Source organism: Mixophyes fleayi, chromosome 6, assembly GCF_038048845.1.
Source record: "Mixophyes fleayi isolate aMixFle1 chromosome 6, aMixFle1.hap1, whole genome shotgun sequence".
Taxonomy (NCBI): domain Eukaryota; kingdom Metazoa; phylum Chordata; class Amphibia; order Anura; family Limnodynastidae; genus Mixophyes; species Mixophyes fleayi.
In genome coordinates, this window is record NC_134407.1 from 183179995 (window position 1) to 183203743 (window position 23749).

General features: G+C 39.5%; 1 protein-coding gene across 6 annotated transcripts in view; it reads right to left on the minus strand.

Moving 5' to 3' along the window:
* RALGAPB (Ral GTPase activating protein non-catalytic subunit beta) overlaps positions 1-23749 on the minus strand; it is a 70028-nt gene that overhangs the window by 19835 nt on the left and 26444 nt on the right. For 2 of the 6 annotated variants that reach the window (XM_075177523.1, XM_075177522.1), the window contains exons 8-16: positions 22563-22610; positions 19210-19358; positions 15033-15249; positions 9022-9223; positions 8288-8458; positions 6552-6666; positions 6305-6449; positions 5111-5175; positions 3910-4036 (exon numbers count right to left, since the gene is read on the minus strand). In XM_075177523.1, coding sequence (XP_075033624.1) covers positions 3910-4036; positions 5111-5175; positions 6305-6449; positions 6552-6666; positions 8288-8458; positions 9022-9223; positions 15033-15249; positions 19210-19358; positions 22563-22610 — 1239 coding nt within the window. Of the gene's footprint in view, positions 1-295; positions 332-3909; positions 4037-5110; positions 5176-6304; positions 6450-6551; positions 6667-8287; positions 8459-9021; positions 9224-15032; positions 15250-19209; positions 19359-22562; positions 22611-23749 lie in introns of all 6 variants that reach the window. The other 4 variants (XM_075177526.1, XM_075177527.1, XM_075177521.1 and 1 more) reach the window with 3 other exon arrangements.

Here is a 23749-nt window from a genome sequence, read left to right on the forward strand (position 1 = left end):
CAGTCTGTCAATGCGGGACAGGAAAGGCTGCTTACTGGGTAGTTCAGTCCTTACTGACTAAATGGTGGGGGATGTATCATTAACGCTGAATACCCAACAAACAATTCTGCTGTTAATTAACATATGAATTTTAAAATGACCCACAATGATGGAAGCCCATGCAACAGTCTTAAAAAACATACAGAAGAAATGGATTACAGTGTATTAAAATTGAGGTATTGTGATTGTTAGTTGTTAATTTGCATCTGAGAAGTACTGAGTAGATTGGGTGTAATGAGAGATTTAAATGAATTACAATAATGATATCTTGCTGGATTGGTACCTGGATATCCTATGGGAAAAACAACATTAAAAAGAACCAAAGTTATTGTATCCTTTCATGGGTACCATATACTAAGTAAAATTTGTACTCAGTGCACTTAGTTGAATTTAGGGAACAGCTAGTTGAATCCTTATAGCACAAATCAAAACAACACTTTGGGTACATTCTGCTAAAAAATAAATAATAAATAACTTATTATTCTCAATTATAATTATTATTTATATGTGAGTATTAAATATACCTGTCAAATGTCAGCAACTAATAAAACACTAGTGAAAATATCTAAAAATGCCAAAGTTAAAGTGTGTGATTTTTCTCTATTATAAAGATAAAAATCCAGCTTCACATGTAATCACAAACAAGACATCATACAAAGCGCACACAGCATTGACAATTTGCTGATGACAAAACATACATGCCATGTTATTGCCAAATGGATACACAGTATCATGCAAAATACATCAAGCCTAATCAAAGCTTCAAAACCAGTTATGCACTGTGTGGCTATACACAAAATTGCTATGATAACCGTCCTGGTAGTGGGGAAAAAGAAAGAAAAAGATTTTTTGTACTCACTGTAAAGTACGCTTCTCTGAATCCCTTGGGGGCGGGATTCTGCTCACCATGCAGTTTATAGTGCACTGTGTTTTTTACTAAACCGCTAGGGCAGGACTGAACTAATCAAAGAACACTCAACCGTAAAACAAAGCGTGGAGGATGTTAGCACAGTGTCTGCCAAGTGGATTCAAACATATAGATGTTACAGTGAGTACAAAAACCTCTTTTCTCATACATCCTATTTGGGGACACTGCTCAACCATGGAGATTTTCCAAAACTGCCCCCCCCCCCAGTGGCCCTTCAGGTGTTGTGAAACTACAAGTCCCAGCATGCCCTTCCAGCTATCAACTGGTTGTCTACTGGCAAAGCATGCTGTGGCTTGTAGTTTCACAACACCTGGAGGGCCGCAGGTTGGACAGGCCTGGTCTAGACTATCCTGTAAGAAGGAAAGAGGCATGTCAATTTAAAAGTTGCTCCATGGTTGTTTTGTTGCCAAGCTTAGAATGTTTCACACCTTGATCTTCTTGGCCAGTCTGGTGCTACAAGAATTACTGGGACACCCTCTCTGTTGGACTTTTGTAGTACACAAGCATGGTGATTGGAGGAAAAAGATACACTAGTCTGTACCATTCATGGGACAGCCATAGCGTTCCCTAGTTCTTGCACAGTACTGAGCTACTTTGTGGTTTAGCCTAGAGGCCATAATGCCAACCTCCATCTGACCTCACCTCCCCACAATCTAATTTAAAATCTCAGGATGGAGGGCACATCCCACAAGATGAATGGCATGCTGACTCAACAAGTCTGCCTCCCAATTGTCCACCTCTAAGATAAAAACTGCACAGATTGATGGGCTGTAACATTCTGCCCAGCACACAATTTTGGCTGTCTCTTCCATCGTCAAATGGCTCCAGGGGGGATATTTACTAAACTGTGGGTGTCAAAAAGTGGAGATGTTGCCTATAGCAACCAGATTTTAGTTATCATTTATTTAGTACATTCTACAAAATGACAGCTTTAATCTGACTGGTTGCTATAGGCAACATCTCCAGTTTTTAAAACCTGCAGCTTCATACATTTATACCCCGATCTCCTCTTGGTGGTTTACATACACCACAGCTGTGGTATCTGATGGATTCAAATTGGTCTGCTCCTTAGAAGGGCCTGAGCCTGTCACAGAGCATTTAGAACCGCTCTGAGCTCCAGAATGTTTATGGGAAGTTAGTGTCCTCTTGAGCCACTGTAATCAGAGGTCCAGCATCACCGCTGCAGGTTGACATCCATGGTCGCAAAGGTCCAGACCCAGATGGAGAAGAGACACCACTTGCTGAGATTCCTTCAGTCACCACAGTAGAGACCCCAACTGAGGCTTGGACCTTTAACACCTTGTTAAAATCTGGTTCTGCAAAATCCCTGTGTGGAAACGAGTAAACTGCAGTGCTTTAAAGCAAGATACAATTTTTCCCATTTGCTACATGTAATGGAGGATTGAGACGTGTCTGAGAGTAAAAGACTAACTGGTGTGGAAGAATAGATCCAGAAAAATCATATACTGGGCTCTGACCAGACTGAATAGTTTACACCCAGCCGTGCGATTCCAGCATTTCCGCTGCAAATGGGTCAGGAGCAGAGGGACAGCGCTTGTCTTTATAAAAAGGTCGCCCATGTAAGATATGACCGTCTCCGCATTGGACCTTGAGAGCTTCCATGACTTTTGTGAAGCCCATTGCTCTGTGGCCAAACCAAAGGGTAGTGCTCTGAAGTGTTTATGGGATTTCTCCGTCTCAAACCTGATAAGGATGCGATGTCACTCCCAGATTGAGATATGGAGACTCGCTTGATTTATGTCCATGGAGGCGAGAAATTAGAATTGCTGCATCGTGTTGATGACCAACCAAACCGACTTAATCCTGAATTTCTCTACTCGCACAAGCAGGTTTAGAGACTTCTGGATCAAGACGGGCCCGAAAGTAAAGTTTCTATATGAAGAAATGGTTTGAGTAACAACCCAAACCCTCCAGATCTTTTTGGACAGTCACTCCTGATGACAATAGGGACTGAACAGCCCCCCTGAAAGGCCACTCTCCTCGCGCTGTCTCTTATGAAGGGAGTGGAAAAGAATCGCTTGGGGGAGGCCCAAAGAGGTCTATGATGCATGGGCCCAATGATGACCTGAACCACTGGTCCCAAAAGAGCAAGACATAGGTCCACATCACAAAGCTTTCTGGGTGGGGATGGAACAGGTCATGCAGACTGTAGACTTGGAACCATGATGCTTGCTCGGCCAAGCCTGCATACCGCTTTGGTGACCCCCACGTGGGGCAAAGGACTGGCCCCTCCAGAGAAACTTAAGGACCAGACACACTGGGCTCTTGACTTTGGGGAATTAACTGGGAGAAAGTAACTCCTTCCTCATGTGGCCTGAGAGATCATGCTGTCAAGTTCAGGACAGTAGAGGACAGACCCCCTCAAATGACGAAGCGTATAGAGACCTTTTAAGCCAGGGAGCACATCAGACTGCTACCATTACTCCCAGCACGGCACCCTTTATACCCCATGGCTGAGCACAATCCCACAAATAGGATGCATGAGAAATTCATCACAATGTCCAGCTGTAGGCAGGCATGCCTGCTTATCATAGAGTTTATTCATCCACTAACAAAAGTAAATTGAACATTTTTTTTTCAAATTATACTTTTTAATTTATTGTAAAGTAAACTTCCTACTAGCTACACATGTTAAGGGCCGAATTGAAAAAACAAGCGCCTGGACCTCAATGAAAGTCTGCTCCCTACCACTTCCAGGTCCTCAATGCCTTTTCACTAGTGGCCATGGATGAAATTGGCTGACCCGATTATCCACTCGGACACATCCAAACTGATCTAACAAGTTAGAAGCTGATTGCTTTGCAGCCCTTTCACTATTCTTGTACATCAAGTTGCTTATGTTATACATATTATCTTTTAAGTCTTCTTATTGACGGATGTGCATATAAACTGTTCTCGAGGAAAAATGGAATCAACCTTACCGTAGTCCCGCAGCAATGCTTGCGCTGGCCTCTCACTGTCTGGCGTAGTTGGCTCGTTACTGCCTCCACTGGCTGTGCTGATGCTGCTGTTTGTTCGGCTATGACTTTTCATTAGATTATTTTCAATCTACATACCAAAAATACAAAATTACATACATAGGTATGCACTGGTTAAATATATATAGAAAAAACAAAAAAAAGATTTTTGCTGGAGTTGCACATGAAATGTACTCTCTTCCCCATTTACATACACAATCTGCGTTAATTTAAGTACATTTTAGTGAATTTTAATATTTTGCTTCCATAGACCACAACACTAACTGTGTTGACATTGGTAGCTTTGACCAGAAGCGCTCTCCGCTTGCAGTTTAGACAGAAGTAGTACAGGCCATACCTCCTTGTTGCATCTGCATGAGGGTATATAAACGGCAATTTACTTCCCAGTTCAGAGTTGAGCCTGCGCTGTGTATACTGCACGTAATAAGGCTCAATAACTGATAAATTAGAACAGGTCCACCATTTACATAAGCAGCTTTTACTACTCCCACTATGGATTGGTTTTTGAAGTAGGGGGATTTGCTTAGTGTTTTACCATCAGACCATTCTTGCCGCTATACCCTTGGCTCCCTACTCAGCCATGTCTGACTCCAGATTAATCATATTTCAAAAGTGTAGACTTGCATGGTATGGGTACAGATATAGCACGTGTCAAATTGTCTTCTGACTGGGTGATTCTCAGTATTATTCTGTGTGCTCTCGATAGCACTTTCAGGAGAATTGTACAACACAAGTCAGACAAATGGAAAGTATGCAGCATATACTGTGCTTTGTTAAATCAAATTACTACGTTTGCATCTGGCTTAAATTAATGAATCTGGTGTCTGAGAGGAGGTAACAGTCAATCACTTGCAAGGGGGAAAAAAAAGAAAAAGTGACTGACCACTGAAACCACAGATGTGGTCAAAAATAAATAAAACAAATATAAAAGAAAGGCATGTGCTATGTCATTCTCTTCTTACTACACTACAGACTAGTTCTGCATGAATAAATGAGTACTAATGAGAACAGCAAGCCCTTTACGAGGTTCAGAAATACTGAAACACCCAAAAAATCTTATGTCTGTAAAACAGCTTTCAAGTCTAGAAAGCACACTGAAAAGCAATAGAAAATGCAAATGTCATGACATAACTAAAGCTCTTACCATTTCTACCTGATTCCCAGTCGCCTCTAAAAATGCAGAGTCTTGAACAATGTTCAGCATTGCACCTGAAATACAAATCTCACATGATACAAAACCTGAATTATTTTTCTCACAGTTTAAACATTTTAGAACATACTGCTTAGTTAGCAAACAAAACATGACAACATTTCTTAAAAGATTAGCTAAACTCCTATTTTTATAAATGAAGGTAAAATAAAAGTAAGTTTGAGCAATTCCTCCCTCACAATTCAGAGCTGCTCCAAGTCACTGTCTAAAGTGTTAGGGGTAGAAGACAAAGCTCAAATGACCAGGGATGGCAGGACCGCTAGCTGTGCTTGTGGTGTTGTCAATATCCCTACCCATGTGTATGACGCCATTAGTCTTGTCTTTACAAATTGTTACCAATTAAATATGCAGACCAACCACACAAGTTCAGGCTGTATTATTATTTTTAAGGCACCACAGACTCCATAATGCTGGATACATAAGCAAGTAACAAATAGATGTGGTAATACACACAAGTAGCACAGATGAGTGTTAATGGACTCACACAGAGTGCAGCAAAATACACGACAGTATGAACAAGGGAGTCAGACAGAGCTTACTGTATAATGCCCCAAGGTGATATTACAGAAATACCATCCTCATAACCAATGGCTGCTTCATTTTTTATAAAACAATATACATGTAGGGGATGATACTCTGGAGAAACAAAAGGACTTTGATCCATGCATGGGTGTGTGTATATGAACAGCTGCCTCAGGTCGCAGGTGTAGCAAATAATAAAAAAAATTATATTGTTTCTTGCTGCAAACAGTTCAAATTATCAGGTAACCGTATATGATTTTGTAGTGTACGTTGTAGGATGAGAAGGGCAGTATTGAACTTGCCAAAAGTCTAGACGCACCCATTACCCTCTAGTATGTCATATGGCTAGCACAGGCACTGTTACATTGTTTCAAGCAGTGCTTCCCAATGTGTGTGTCCTGGCAACAGGTTTAAACCAAGCAAACTCTAGGAACAATATTAAAATAAAACGCAATTAAATTGGGTATCCTGGTCATAATAGATTATAGCCATATTTTTTAGAACATTTATAAAAATGAGTATCTTTTCCTGGGAAAAACGTACATGAGCGGATTACTCTGAAAACATTTTGGAACTCGGACCATACAAATGTGACGCAATTCTCACCTAGGATCATTTGTGTGTTGTTGGGGTCAGTCTCTGTCTGTAGTGCTCCTATAAGGATATTGACGAGCCTCAGTTTCAGTGATAGGAAGGTAGTTGGTTTATCGCTACCAGAGTCATCATTGCTAAACTTTCCTTCCAACAAGACCTATAGATACAAGATTAAAGCATTACACTTGGTGGTCACTTAAGGGGCAGAGCAGACACTAGGAAGGAGCAGGAAAGCAAAGTAATAACTTTATACAATTACTTCTGACTTCACAGTCCCAAAATGGTGAGGCAAAGGCAGTAGTGACAGTAGGATGTTGATGCTGGATCTCCTAAGTTCTGTAGGGTTTACATAACTTTTAAACTTTGACAGCTCCCTAGAAATAAAAAAATAGAAAATGTATCATATACACACTATAGATCTATATCTATCTATCTATCTATGTTAGTGTAAACTACAACTGTTAACAGATTAGTGCAAATTCACAAACATCAGAACCAAAATATTTTGAAAACAAAATAAAATCATCATTGCTTTGGGGTAGATGTGGCTGCCATAAAGACCTGAACTGACAACACCATAGACTAAAATGAGCAGGTTACTAACAGAAACTGTAGGCTTCAAGTCATTTTAATTGAGTAGCAATGTGTAATTTAATTTGTCATTGACTTATTATTTTGTCCCTGTTAGGACCTCTCAATCAGCAGAGACACCTTGAATGTGGTGGAGAGCTTAAACACAGATTTATTCAACGAAGACTTGTGCATTTTTTTTAATTTTTTTTTTAACAGGTTTTAAATTTGGCTCTTTTTTTGCTGTATAGTAGACAAGAGCATGGGTACCTGTTACTTGTGTGTTTCTTTACTCAGCTATCACTCCTCCCTATCCCCAGTATGTGCATTCCTGACTCCAAGGCTGCAGTTGGTTTGCGGTTCACAATTCCATACAAGTGCACACAGCAGCAGCCAAGGTTTGAATGTCATTTGAAGGAGAGTCCTTGTGTTGCAGGATGTGGTTGAATAATGCAGGCGACTTTCAAACTTGGACTACGCAAACATGAGAATATGCAGACAATTTGTACTGCTGTATCATTATACTAACACATCTCATGCGTTTCAGGAAGGCCTAGCTCGAATCACTAAAGGAAACTTTTCTGATATTTGTTATACTTTTGACATGTTTTGCTTGATATATTGGGACTTTCGATCATTATTTCTCTCCCAGCAACCTCAGTATGCACTACTTTGCCTTAGTATTTTTTGGCTGAGCCTTTATGGATGCCAGGGGCCTATAAAATGATGCAAGTGTTAAAATTTCTCACTCGTTTTATAACTGCCTTTGATAACAACCTACCACAAGAATCAGTAAAACAAAAAAAATAAGGAAAACAACAACAACAACTTAGAGCAGTAGTGCGTACAGACGGGACCACTCCTCCCACTCCCGCTTCATCATCCCAATGCAATTAGATATGAATGCCTCAGTGCTGATAGCTATCATGTTAGGACTTGTTAGAAAATAAAGTGTCAGCATAACATAGCAGTGGCTGTTTTCAACAATATACACCTAAGAACTAAGCTCTGCTTAATTAGATCTCATTTACAGGTGCTAGATTTCTTAAGTGATCCTACCAGCACAAAAGGAGATCCATCGCAGGGTAAGGACCCCGACTTTACCACTAAAAGGGGTGGTAACTGTTTTATTGAAAGCACATGTCCCTTAAACTTTACGCAGTCCTTTATGGACATGGAAATCCCTTGACGTGTTAAAATGTGTTCCTATAATATTTAATACAACCAAGTAGGCAAACAATGAAAAGGTAGTGGAATTCTGTAACTGTATATAACATACAATTAATGTACATAGATGCAAAGGGCCATAGTGAAAGGAGGCCAAGGATGAACTAAGTTACTGCATTAATCGCAGTCATTGTGTTTCAAATATTGACTTGTGCATTCTTCACCTACAGATCACAAAACACACTTGTGCAAACTCACCTGTCTGGCAAAATAATTTCTAGGGCAGAAATAAAATACGGAACCACCACATTGATTCCCTTGAGGTCACAGCAGAAGAGAGGAGGGGAATTCAAGATAATGCTGGCAAGAACTGGGTAGCAGATAAACTCTCCTCCTATCTGTAAACCCTGGACAAGGACCATGTAAAACCTACAGAGAAAAAAAAAAAAAAAGGATGATTATACAAGTTGGGAAATTGCAATAAGAGTATGACAAAAACTCATATACTAATTTATAAACATTGCACAGTTAGCAAAACAATAGTATTAGTATCACTGGCTACTCCATGCTCAGGTCAAGTTCAGTCTATGATCTTTATTTCCATCTGTGTTATGCTCTGATTGTCTGCATTTCACAGCAAGAAATTAATGGAGCTACACACCATTTCCATAATGAAAATTGCTCAACATATTCTTTAGCATGCATCTCCTTCAGCTCATCTGGTCATGTCCCTTAGGAATATAAACTGGAACAGTTTAAATATGTATTACTATTGTGACAGTGGGCAAGATGGGTGGTGCTATAGTTAACAAATGCGGTGCTGAAAAGGACGAGAGCTAGTATGGTTACAAAGCACCTGAACTCTTGGTCTTTCAATACAATTTGCACTAGGTAATGACCAGGACTTCTTGTCATTTTAGAAAGCAATTAGGAACTACCAGAAAGCTAAACCATTGATATAAAGTCAAAAGTCTAGTGCATGACAGTGATACCTGGAGAGGTATGCAGACAGTATTTCCTCCCCGGTCTTCTTGCTGCAGAATATCCTACACAAGGTACCGCAAGCTTCGGCCCGTCCTGCCTCGTAATTATCTGGGAATTCATTGGCATCAAACACTGTGCTTGATCCCATGGTGTCTGTGGACAACTGGGAACCTTTGCGACGCAATTCCACGGTAGCCTGTGTAGCTATTGCTGTAGAGAATGATGAGAGTGTTTGATTGAGTGTTACTACCAGAAAGCATGTGCTCAGGCTCATGGGAAATAACGACACAAAGATTTAACAGTATGACAAAGAATAAAGGCTAGTGTGTGTGGACAACAGTGCACTGTCTTCTTTAGTATATAAACAGTGATCCACTGCACATGAACACATATTTCAGACACTCTAACTACTCTTTTTAAGCCCTTAACCAGCAAGGGACCTGTCAAGGAAATGGAAATATAAAGAAACTGAAGAGAGTGCTTCTAGTGTAGTATGTCAAGTCTTAAACAAGACTAGAGGAGTATATACCTCTAAGGAATAGTGTCATCTTATAATGGTATGATAGAATTTGAAAATGCAGTTGAAGAAACCCAAACAATACTTTAGTTTCTGGAATGGATACTAATAGCATAGTAAACTAGAAAAAAGTATCAACCCAGCTAATACATAACATACTTAAGTGAACTTAGTAGCTGCATATCTGAATACGGAGGAGATATAATACCTCTGGTTGTAGGGATTACTACTTTGGTCCCCGACAGTGGGCTGTTCACTACCACAGGGATTACATGCCTTCCCATTGCAGATAAGCAGCTACTAAGTTCACTTAACCATATTATTTATCAGTGTCGTAGTACTTTTGACAAACTGCTACAATAATGGTCTTTTGGGTTTTCCAAATCACTATTCCAGAGATATCAGCTGGCAGAGCATGCTGGGGCTTGTAGTTTCATGGAAAGACATAGGTTGCCCAGGCCTGATTTAAGGCATAAAATATATTGAGAGCACCCAATTAATCAAATAACACAATAGTATATACTTTATCATTCACTCATTGATCATTTATTTGTTGGAAAAAGCATGTGAACCTATACTTTCAGTATCTAGTGTGAAGCAACCTTTGAGCAGCAAAGATGTCAGACTTTTACAGCAATTGTTGTGCTGCAAGAACCACCTTGTGTTAAGCTTCATTTCACATACGGATACCCTGACATTCCTCTGTAGAATTTGCCAATATAATCCAGAATTTAATAGTTCCATCAATTATTGCAAACTGTCTTTGTCATGTGGCAGCAAAACCACCACAAACCATGATACTGCCACCACAGTGTTTCCCGGTTGGCATGAGGTTCTTATGTTAGAATGCTTTGGTTGTTGTTCCAAACATAAGGATTCTCATTTAAGTCAAAGAGCTCTATTTTAGACTCTGATAAATGATCTGATCAATTTCTAACAGGCTATTATTGGAGACAGGGGATGTTTTGGGACCAGATGCTCAGATATCAGATCGGAGTGTGTGCTACCAGCAATTGAATACTGAATATATTTTCGGACACACCAACATTAAAATGTATCCAAACAGGGATGAGATTATTTTTTACGGCATTTTTTTTTTAAACTTATAAAATCAAAACTGAAGTTCTCATATCTTGTGTATTATAAGCTTTAATTGTGCATTTAGACTTAGGTGCGTTCATTTACTAATAAATAAACAGAGTTTTGAAACGTATCTGTGTGCCAGTACTGAATTATGCTATAGGAAATCCTAGTAAGATGCATACAGGATCATATGATTTTGAGAGTTGACTGACCAAGGCCTATTTCCGAGACTGTTATAGGGTTTCACTGCATAGTAATGTATTACTGTTTATGTTTTATTAACTAGTTTCAAAATGATATGTATGAGGTGTTTGGAGTTTGTGTCCAGTGAACACAGAATTTCCATTAGCCTACTGGCTGCACCATCATTTTTTCTGAGCACTGGGGAAAATATTCTACCATGCAATATTCTCCTGAATGTAGACGTGGTTTCTAATGACACTTGCTTTTCAAGCAGGCTACAAAATATTGTTCCCGGGCCTATTTGCTGCACACATGACAAGCTCTACTGCTGTGTGACTGGCGGAAACCAGGGAAAGACCATAATCTCTGAATCAAAAATGTTGCCACAAGAATGCTAATCTTTTACAAAAGCTATCCCATCTACCTCTCCAACTAACTGTACACCCTGCAATAAACAGCTGTTGCAGAAATCCAGTTGTACGTTTAAACAGCTATTTTGGCATGGAATTCTGAATCTAAGCACAACTTGTGGTCACTCAAGTTATCAGCTGATATTTCAGTGTCTTGTACAAGAGGATACTTAAAAATCCAGTGGGATTAAGTGGAATCAGTCAACTTTTGTTTCTATTGCATTAAAAGACAGCGAAAACCTAAAATACAAATGTCTTATGTAAAAGAGTTACTAAGAAAAACTCACAGATTTAAAGTTCCTGTATTTTGATCAATTTAACCAGCTAAATCTTTTACATATACATTTAATGACTGCTTTCAGCAGCTCTTCTGTATAAGCCATATATTGTAGACTTATGGTCTTCTATATTTTACAGCAGTCAGCAGCTAAGCCTGTAGCCAAAATTCCCTTCCGGTTTTCTCAGTAAAACAGCTGATAAATATTGGTTTCACTTTTTTAAACTAAAAATGTTATTGGCCTTATTTTAACCCAGTGAACCCCTGATTAGTCCTCTACTTTTGTCTGCACTAAAAAGATTCAGTGTCAACCGCATGGAATAGAGACTTCTAGTAGATCCGCTTTACACGTCTCCCATGCACTACCCTGAGACTGCCCTCTGCTGGTGGAACTACTTGTAATGTCACATCAAGTGCTTCTACACTTGGAAGGGCTCAGTGTTGATTTTGCATGCTCTATGCAGTGAAAGGGGAACAGTATACAATGGTGTCTGGAACCCTCCTTGGATCCCCTGAGCTGTCACTGCTATCTGCTAAATGCCAACAAAACACCACAACACAGAATAAGCTCACATGCATGACTGAAAACCAAGAAAAGAACCTAGCTCTCTGAAGGTACCTGAACAAGACCGATGGTAAAGAAACAAGCAATAGATAAGAAAGTTGTCGCCTGATTCAAATTTCATACTGCACAAGAAAAAATGTGCAAAAAAGGTGTATAAGAAACATATCTCCCTAATAGGACAAATTAACCTAGGACTACTTGCCATAGCAGAGAAGTCTTTCCACTGCCTCCCAGTGGTGAACTCATTCTAAATTGCTTTGTTCAATGAAAGGGACATATATTTACACTAACAACAGGAAGTGTGTTCGGAGCTAGAGAAAGCGGTTATTGCAAAAATTTTCAAGGAATGCAAACTTTTGATTACTGCATGAGCTAACTGGCTGGAATTTTCATATATGCAATAAAAACAAATACTGGCAATGAAGGCACACAAAAACAGGTTACATGAATATCACACCCACTAATTTATTAGTAAACAGCATACATTGTAACCTGCTATTGCTCTGTGTGGAGAACTTGTTTTCTGCAGCCTTGCAACAAAAATCACCAGCAATAAAGAATTTAAAATGGACATAAATGGAGGGCAATACAACTGTGCTTCACAACAGCTCATCTGAAATATGTGTGTGTGTGTGTGTGTGTGTGTGTGTGTGTGTCTGACACATAATACATTAAGATTTCAGTGTTCTCCTCAGAAAATGTTGCCAGTCGGGTGCCATTAAGATGTAGCCGAGGGGAAGCAGTTGTAATACAGGGCGATTCAAAAGTCACAATGTCTGCAAAGTGTGCATATTAATGCAAAATAAGGGGGAGTAGAACAAACAAACCAGTGTGTACAAACCATTAAACAAGTTTCAGATGGACTCACTTTTAGTGTAAGGTGAGGGAAAGACATTACATTTGTGGCACAACTGATCATGGACTATAACCATGACGGATACTAAAGAACATAAGGACAAAGCCGTTGACAGAAGACATGTTTCCAGGAATGCAGAACAAATCTTTATGCATTTTTTTCCCATGAGCCTCTGCTGCTTTGGATGCAGGTCACGGCAACAAACTACATTACAATATCTATTTAAATAAAACAAACTTCATGCACACATATCAAACAGTACATTCAGAGAGAACAAACTAAACGAATGAGAAATGAAAAGAACCATGGTTAGTGCAAAATCCTTCATCAATGACATGAAACAAATGGGGAAGATTGGAAACAGGTTTTTTTTTTGTTTTTTTTAACTCTGAACCAACAATCGTTCCCATTCAGGCTGACAAAACAGAAGGAATGAAACGTTTCTCCCCACAGTGCAACATAGAAGGATGGATAAACAAAATTAAAAATAGAAATAAAATAAACTTAAACTAAAAGGAGGGATGGGGGGCAAAAATGAAAAGCAACAAGACCACAAAGATGTTAGGAAGAAACTAAAAAACGCGAGCAGTTATGAGGAAATTGAAAAATCGGAAAATAAGATGATCGCAATTGAGGAAAAGCTACAGATTCCTACTTACAAGATTTATAAGAAAGGAGAATTTGGATAAAAGATGCTGCAAGATAACAGAAATAAAATGGAAAGAAATCAAAGGACAGAAGTAGTTACAAGAAAGTACTTTAAAATATGGTGAAAATTCAATTTTAAAAGAAAAGGTTTTATTTTAATTGTTTTAAAAGAAAGAAAAAAAAATCATATGGTGGGGTCTGTGTAACAGTAAGGTGTGAGTTGGAAAACATTGTGCACAACAATGAGTAAATAATTACAAAATGGATGATTGTGTTTCACTTAATAGGGTTTAATTAGTCTAATGAAATGAATTCGACCCATCCCAGCCATATCCGTATGAAGCTGTTGACATGTGTCTAGAGCAAGTGATCAGATGATAGCTGGCCAATCTAGATACATGCTTTATACATGTGTTGGGGAAAATATGTTGGAAAACTGTCTTTTCAAAGCGCCTGGCACTCGCTAACCAGGACAGCAGTAGCAAACTTATTGGGCTAAGAAAAAAAATAAAAATAAATAATATTTACACAAATGCTTCATTTGGAATAAAGAATCAACCTATAAATAATCAAAGGTACACTGTGAATTCTTTGCATAGTGGTCAGCTAAAACCATTTAATAACAATGCAAACACAGCAGATGTGCTATAAGTCATAGCAACCAACTATCAGTTTTATTTATCGGATTACACTAGATTGCCAAAAGCTGATATCTGATTGTTTGCTATGGTCTACAGCTTAAATTTTGCACCATGTTATTAAATAAGCATAAGTCCAATGAGAGTCTCCTTGGTTCATTCCATGAAATGGCTTTTTCTAACCTCCTCTATACTCTAACCTGATCCCTGTTAGCAGCCATATTACCCAGGGTTCCTTCCAATTCTCCTCAAAGCCTTGGCTGCAAACGAATATGTGCAAGTGTGTTTGTGAATATCAATCTGATTGGACGTCCTGCTCACACACCTCCTCTGTCACCTAAAGTGGTGAACGCAAAGCATTTGGCAGTTGTGTGTTACACCTAAACACTGGCACAGAGCAGACCAGGGGTGGACAGAGACTTTTTTAGGTGTCAGTGGAAATTTAACATAGCCCTGCCCCTTCTTCACTCTGAATGAACCTGACAGCTCTGATTGAGTTTAAAGCGTAAATGGAGCACCAGGCAGAAGTACGTAAGCGTGCTTCTAGGGGGGTAGGGGCCGTTGTCCTATGGATCCACCACTGGAGCAGATCACGGGAGAAAGTTATTAAAATTGACTTGATAGTTGTACACTTTAAATACACATAGGCATGTGATAAAGCAATGGATATAGCGGAGAGGGTTTAAACATGATTCATTTCATTTCTGCAGGTAAGATGAATAATTCACACTTTCAATCCCTCCCGCCCTCCCCTGCCCATTCGCTCAGAGTTTAATCTTGCAGGTAGGAAGTATGGGAATTTTGAGATAAGGCGAAGACCTAAAGGTCCGCTAGAAACTTACCTGTCATGCTACTGTCTCGATTAACTCCATTCTGTAGTTTACAATGAACCAGAGCAGCATCAAACAGCCATGAACCAAATAAGTTTAAGATGCTGTTGACTTTAGGTCTTGTTGGGGCTGGTAACGGACGTGGTTCAGAGTTTGTTTGGTTTGGGCTGGACAGTGGGGAAGTGGAAGACGCTTGTTGCTGAACTTTTGTACTGTGTGTTGTGTTGACCTGAAAAGAACAGCAAAAAACAAGGAGTTAAAAAGTATTCATCAGCTCCCCCCATAACACTGGTTGACTAATGTGTAATGTTGCATTTTTATTTTTTAATTCCCTTTCGCCCACCCTGAAAAATCTGTATCTATTTAAAGCACTATCCTTTCCTAATAATGTGAGTTAACAAACTGAACCACAAATTACTTATTAAAACACTGGACTAATGATTTAATAATTCAGAGGTAAAGGAGGGCCACTTTGGGGATCTTATTAGTTATATTGATGTTACAATAGCTTTTACTCTCTCTTGGTATTATATTATAAGGATAACTTTGCCTGAAACTGAAAACTCAGATTTGGTGGAGATCAATATGCCAAATAATATGGAATATTACTTACCTGGGGTATAGTGCTGCTTCAAATTCAGTGGGTCTCCAAGTGTCTAAAAAAATCCAATTATGCTTAGCTTGGTCTGCTAAGATGAGCCTTTCTTCAAACACACAGCATGATGTCATGCAATTCATGTTTGAAAGTAAATGTCACTTACGACTGCCTACAACTTGAGACAGAATGGGGGAGGAGAGTGGCGGAATAATGTAGGCCATGTGCAGCACGAGCGTTCCAACGCAGATGCGGCCGACTCAAGTCCTGTGTTAGTCATAGGAACTCTTGGTTTCACCTGTATCGTTTACACCCACTACAGGTCAGGGGTAGTAAGGAATGATAGTGATGACTGACAACAGTCTGAGATAAAGAATATACGTATGTGTGTCTGTAGCCATCACATACAACTGTATGCAACTAAGATAAACTATAGAAATGAATTTTATGTACAGTATGTATTTAAAAATGTACATTTTAAAATAATTTCTATAAAAAGATTATACTGCCAAGATATTATTTTATTTTACTTGTACATAGGTATACAGTAGTCTACTCTGTGTGTCTACATATGGCAAGTACTGTTTACGCAGAGTGTACTTACACTCAAATTCAAATCGAAAGTACTGTGGTTTTTAAAACACAACCTACATGCAAGTTGCATTTGGACTTGAATCGCACTAAATCTCCCAGCTCAGACTCAGTGAGGATGGAGTGGACAGCCTCCTTCACCCAGGCAATGAATGGACAGGTAGTAGGAACACTCCCCCTGCCGCCGGAAAGAATGTTGCAAGGTGTGAAACTAGGCCGATTCATGTGCAAGCTGCGTGAATCAGCCTGAACTGGCTAAAGGGACAGGGGGCTGGACCACACCCTGTCAAAATGCGTATTAAAAAGGGCAGTATAACCTCATGTAAAATGTAAATCATGTTGTACTTCTGGAGTGTATTATCCCCACTACAGAGGGGTGTGTAACAGTCCTTGTAAGGAGACTAAGGGGGGTGTTCAATTGGCCGCGTTACTGACAAAAGTAACGCGACCTGCACACTATTACCAATATTCCGGTAATAGTGCGCATAATTGGAGTACTAATGGTAATAGATTTTCCGCGGCGCTCAAATCGGCATTAATTCTATTACCGTTAATACGGTAATTTTAACCACGATTTCTGCTCCCGACTCCCTGAGCTGGGAGCAATTACCAGCGTTAAAGATTACCATATTAATGGCAATAGTGTGCAGTATTACCGCAATATCAGTAATAGTGCGCAGGCCGCGTTATTTTCGGCAGTAACACGGCCAACTGAATTCCCTCCTAAAAGCACCATTTTGCTTTCAAGATCCTGCATGCCGCCTATTGCCTGCTGTTATCCTGTGACCTACAGATAAGAGAGCTCTACTCAAGTCCTTTACCTGTGTTGAACCCAGTGTCCTGAGTCAGCCCTCTATCTGCTATCCTGCAGACTTGATCCAAAGTAAGCGGTAGGGAAGAACCAACTATATTCACCGGCAAAGGGGTGCTGTAACAGCTATATCAAATACCCATATTTGGTATAATGAGCCTGGTGGCAGCAGCAACTACTCTCCTACAACTAGTGCACAGTTGGTACTCTCAGTCAATGAGGGTCTGGTGGCCTAGTAACACAAGAGTGGACAACAACATCAGGTTACGGACAGTAAGTAGGAATCCCAATACAAGCAGTAAAACCACAAACTGTCAAGATAAAAACAGGGCAGCAGAATAAGCCCATGTGGTCACACAAGCCTCCTCTGTCAGCTACTATGGATCAATGATACCCCCTTGGATCTGGTAAATCCACAAGGGCATCAGACAGGCATGCCCATTGTCTTGCTTAATCTTTGGAAATCTTGTGCACATTCTTTTGTATAAAGTGCTATACAAACGGATGCCTTGATTTCAACATAAACTATTGGAATAGTATGTTTGTTAGGAGAACAAATGCCCTAACGCGTTTCAGTGCGTTATGCACTTTCCTCAGAAGGAAAAAGAAACTGCATACGTCGGTACAAACCAGATGGGCAAATCAAGTTCTTATTCAGCAGGACACAAAGCCTGGAGAAAAATTCCTATGAGCTGAGATAGTTTCTGAGTAGGTAATTTGGTAATTGGAGGCTAGTATATTCGTCAATCGCCTACAGTAAACTCTCTCCTGAGGATTCTGAGTTCTATGAGTACAAGCATCATTGTTTGTCCAATTAAACAATTTGTCATAGTGTATATATATCTCAATCTGCTAAATAACTATCTAACAATCCTTTATTCCGTGCTCTATATTTGTACATATGCATGTGTTTTTATATATTTTGCCGATATTCTGTAATAAATATGGCCTGTTCTTATTGCTAAGGAGTTGTGACAACTGTTCTATCAAACAGTTTAATGTAAATTTTCTATAAACCAATCCCCAGCATAGTCCTATCCTATCCTTTTTTTTCTATTTGCATCTTTCTAATGTGAGTTTCCACTAACCTCTAAGAACAGCTACTTGAACTCTGTTTTTCAATTTTATTTGTTTGGGTGTCCATGGGAGTTCTTTCCTTGTTTGCTGTCTTGAGCAGATAATTCCTATAGCTATTGTAACAGAAACAAACAAGTAGAATGTGGTGTTGCTTAATCTTTGCCCTGTTTGGGGTGATGGAACTCCAAGCAGCCCTGATGAGGTTCTCTACAGATGTGCATGATGTGGCGGTGGACAACACTAGCTTCATTAGATCACTGTTCACAAATGAGATCTCACTGACCCTTATAGAGCCCCAAATACACCTTGTAACCTATATAAAACAATTGAGGATGACTTCCATTTCAGGCTACTAGATTTAATTTTCCCATATGTCCCCACACAAGATAAGGAAGTCTTGTGCCTAGCTATAGGCTAAAGTGGCAGCCGAGGGAAGTCAAGAAAAGCTTTGATAGGAGTGGCGAGATGTTAAGACTAGGCTTTTGGACAGTAAGCTGTATTACTGGGCTTCCCACCTAGCCCAAGTCACTGGGAACTTTGTTCCTCCTCAACATACTTAGCTTCCCTGAGGTTATGAGTGGAAGTTGGAAAGAGATCGGAGTGCTGTAGAAGAGAATTACTGGGAGGAGGAACGGGAAAGAATAGCCCGCTGCTTATTCTCCACTCTTCCACATTAAAGAGAAAGTTTATAAGCTCCATTACAGATGGTACTATACACCAGATAAAATTAGTAGGCTGTTCAACGCATCTAACTTTGCTTGCTGTAGGAAATGTGGCCACAGATGAAGCTTCTATCATATCTGTTGATCCCACCCAAAGGTAACTCTCTACTAGGATAAAGAGCAAAACCGCCTTAATTCAATGTTCGTCACCAATTACTAAGGACCCTTGACTATTTCTCATAGGTTATCCTCTCTTGAACCTGAATAAACACTTAAAGTGGTCATCCAACATACTGGTTACTGTGAAAATAGGAGAGAATCTGGAAACAGATTCAACCTTTCTGTGCTATTTTTTTTTTTGTCTGTTGAAAATAAAAAGCTAAGAGAGAAAGAAAGACACTGGTCTTAGGAACCATTGACCAGATGTGCGCAAGCAATAACATCACCACTTACTGCACTAGGTTTTATGGTGGTTTTGTTGACAGTGACCGCTCGGTGCCTCCGGCTGTGTGGAGGGGTAGTGTTGGTCGCTGTGTTCTGAGACATGCTGAGTCTGTTCACTGGAGTTTGAGGAGCGCTGTCGGACCTAGGACGAGAGATACCTGGGGGAAACGAGAATATATTTTGGAACACCTCTCAATTTGATATAGATCTTATGATTAGTACAGTAATGTGCAACCTTGGGCACTCCGGCTGACTACATCACCCATTAGTACCTAAATATAACATCCTAAAAGGCAGTGCACCCTTGTATTACAGGTATTAGAAAGATATGGAACAAGACAAGACCAGTGAAGTAATGAATACCTGGCACCAATAGGCCTAATATAAACCGTTTAAACTGCATTTTTAATTTATGGGAAAAACATGTAAAAGGGTCGGATACTAGAAATAATTGTTTGCATTTTTATTTGCATCTGGTTGTTTTTTTTGTGATTGCCACCTTGAACCACATAAGGAAGCCTATAATGATCTCTAAAATGCTAGTAAAAAAAACATATTACATTTAAAATGCATTTCCACTTTGATTAAAAAAATGCAAGTAAAACGCCCGAGGACCCTAATCGGCTCAATTTATTTAGTTACACTTTGCTTTAGTTTCACATTACCATCCAATTATATTTTCGTTCACCCCCTTCAACAAAACAAGTATTAAAGTTAATTTAACAATTGGAATCTTAAATGAAAATCACAGTGAGTATGTTAGACATTAGGGGCCTGATTCATTAAGGATCTTAACTTGAGAAACTTCTTATTTCAGTCTCCTGGACAAAACCATGTTACAATGCAAGGGGTGCAAATTAGTATTCTGTTTTGCACACAAGTTAAATACTGACTGTTTTTTCGTGTAGCACACAAATATCAACTTTAAATTTCAGTGTACAAATAAGCTATCAAGTATTTGTGTGATACATGAAAAAACAGGCAGTATTTAACGTATGTGCAAAACAGAATACTAATTTGCACCCCTTGCATTGTAACATGGTTTTGTCCAGGAGACTGAAATAAGAAGTTTCTCACGTTAAGATCCTTAATGAATCAGCCATAGATGAATGGATTTGGTAGACTATCAATTCCATGAGTACAAGACGCTTTAATAATGCACATTCTAACTTAGAATGCTCCAAAAGTGGTTTTATTTAAAAACCATGTTTATCACTTCTCAATCATCCATACAATATCTCAAGATGTAATCTGAAAGAATGTGATTTTGTTGTAGCGAGTACATGACTGAAGCGCTTGTAATACATGTAATGACATTGTCCAACACTACAATTAAACAGCTATTTAGAAAGACAGTCATCTTAGGTAAAAGGATAAATCTAAAATTTGTATGCAAGATTTGTATTTGATTGTATAAACTTTCACCAACCCAAAACTACACCACAATCTCTAAAAATCTCATTCAGATCTGTGTGATCCATATGGGAAGCAATAAAGATTATAACATGCCACAAAATCAATCCTGTTTGTTTCCAGGAAGCTGCAGTATTCTATGTTCTACAAGTCATTATTATTTGCATTAATGTTGTGTTCGCAAGATAAATGGCCAGCACCACAAAACCACTGGAAAAGATGGGTGGCTTATTTTTATTTTTCCAATCTGGGAGGGGCAAAATTGACATCCTTCCATATCCTGGCGGTTCACATACCAAGAAGCAGCCAGGCATGTAGGGGAGGAAAGATGGATGGATATGGGGCGTGATGAAAGTATATGGGATAGCTGGAGGATAGGATGGTAGGATGAAATGCTGTGGCTGGAGAATGGGACATTTTATTACGAGTTTTATATTTACCTATAAAATATGTATAACATTAAAACCACCTGCCTAACATTGTATAGGTCCCCCTTGTGCTGCCAAAACAGCTATTATCCGTGGAAGCATGGACTCCGCAAGACCTCTGAAGATGACCTGTGGTATCTGGCGCAAAGACATTAGCAGCAGATCCTTTAAGTCCTGTAAGTTGTGTAGCCTCAATTGCTAAGAATTGCTTTTCAAGCACAACTCACAGATGTTTGATAGGACTGAGATCTGGGGAGTTTGGAGGCCCAGTCAACACCTTGAACTCTGTGTAACGTTCCTCAAACCATTCCTGAACAATTTTTGCAGTGTAGCAGGGCGCATTATTCTGCTGAAAGAGCCCACTGCCATGAGGGTGTACCGTTGGCATGAAGTGGTGTACTTGGTCTACAACAATGTTTACGTAGGTGGTACGTGTCAAAGTAACAGCCACATGAATGCCAGGATCCCAAGGTTTACCAGCAGAATATTGCCCATAGCATCACACTGCTTTCACCGGCTAGCCTACGCTCCCTACGCATCAATGAGCTTTGGGCGCCCAAGATCCTGTCTCCTATTCAATGGACCACTGCATATCGGGAACAACCCACAAGAACTGTCATTTTGGGAGATGCTCTGACACAGTCGTCTAGCCATGACAATTTAGCGCTTATCAAAGTCACTCAGATCCTTACACTTGCCATTTTTTCCCACTTGCAACACATCAACTTCAAGAACTGACCGTTCACTTCCTGTCGAATATATGTATATTAATATTTGTATGTATGCACCAGGAAGGCAAAAAGAAACATGCTTATTGCTTGTAATGGTGAGCTTGCAATGCCTTTTTCCATTATATTTATGTGAATGGTCCTGGAAATTTTGGGAAGCAGTGGTTTTAGGGATGAATGTAGTAAAATATTTTTACTATAGGCTAGGGAAGTCTAGTTACAAAGCTCCGTTCAGTTGCCATGGTTTTACTTCTCTTCCTACAGCTCTCCTGTCAATCATCTATTAATACAGTAACTTGTGGCATGGTTTAGTGGCAAAGAATGTGTGACATCACTAAAGGTTTGGCCAGGTCAGAACATATGGACAAAGCAGGCAGAGGTCGCAGACACAATTCACAGAGTTAACTCACTGGCTGCAAATGCCTAGCACAGAGGTAGACAAAATTATGTTGAATTTGAAATGACTCACGGACGTTAGGCGCCTGCAGTCAATTTTTAGGTGTAACGGCTACCTGGCTCACGGGTTTTGTCCAGCCCAGGTCCAGCATATACATTTACCTCTGCATGGGCCAAGAACAAATCAATACGAAAACTGAGACAACTACTAATTTCAACTTTACTTAATATTAAAATGGCACAAGCAACCAGACTTGTATAGCACAGAAAGAATGCTGCAGCTTCGTGGTTAGCATTTCCATACAAAATACATAAAAGAAAATCAGCATTTATTAGAACACCATTCCCAGTCGCCAAGATTTTTTGAACCTAAGTGCAAATAATGAGGCTTTGATACCATATTTGAGTAATCTTTCCAACTCAATGTTCTTATTGACTGCAACTCCTGAAGAAGAAAAATATGAGTTTGCCACTGTTAGGTGGGTTCTGATGCAGGAAATAAACCATGTCCCCAACATAACAGCTAGAGTCATGGCTTGTCATCTCTCCTACCCAATGCTTAGCTCTCTGGCAGTAAAAAAATTAAAATAGTTTTAAACTGCAACTTAAAATAAATAGTTTTTAAAAAAAAAACAGACTGTAAGACTCCATCTAATAACATCCTACCTGGAGCAAATCCTCGGCCAGAGATACTAAGACATTAACTGCTCCTTTTCCCCCTCTCAGCTAAACAATGATTTTTTATGGGAAACTGCAAAGGGACAACTACTGTATATGGGTCACGCCACAAACGGTCATTCTCCTGTCACCTCTGTGGTTTCAAAAGCATATTGGATAAATCTATTGGCACTTGGGTAAAACCAACTGAGGTCAGGAAAATGATAAAGCATGAAAGGTAGTCAATATACAGCATGGAAGAGAGAAAAGCCCTATAAGGAGATGTATTATGGGAAAAATTTCAGAAAGGTAGATAGTTTACTGATAGAGGGAGGAACAATAAATGGAGGAGTGGACAAAAAGTAGGAACATTAGACAATAACAAGTAGAATAAAGTTAATAGGAAGAATAATGGACATTGGAAGGAAAATGTTTTAGGAAATTCATTTTCATTTGCCCTTAAAGAATAGATTTTATTATTCGGAGGAACACAAGTCTAATACTCTTTTTTTACACGTACATGAAATAAAATGGGGGCAAAAGAGGAAGAAAACGGTATAGCCATGGGCACCAGGTTCGCCCCGAGTTATGCTAATGTATTTAAGGCTTATTTGGAGGACTTTTGGTTCATTGGCTTAGTGGTTAGCACTTCTGCCTCACAGCACTGTGGTCATGAGTTCGATTCCCAACCACGGCCTTATCTGTGTGGAATTTGTATGTTCTCCCCATGTTTGCGTGGGTTTCCTCCGGGTGCTCCGGTTTCCTCCCACACTCCAAAGACATACTAGTAGGTTAATTGGTTGCTATTAAATTGACCTTGGTCTCTCTCGGTCAAAAGATGGATTGCCTGGATACAGCAATCTACAGCGAAATGCGCATCTGCGTTTTGCTGTGCGCTTCTCTCCTAATAGAAATGCTTTAAATCTG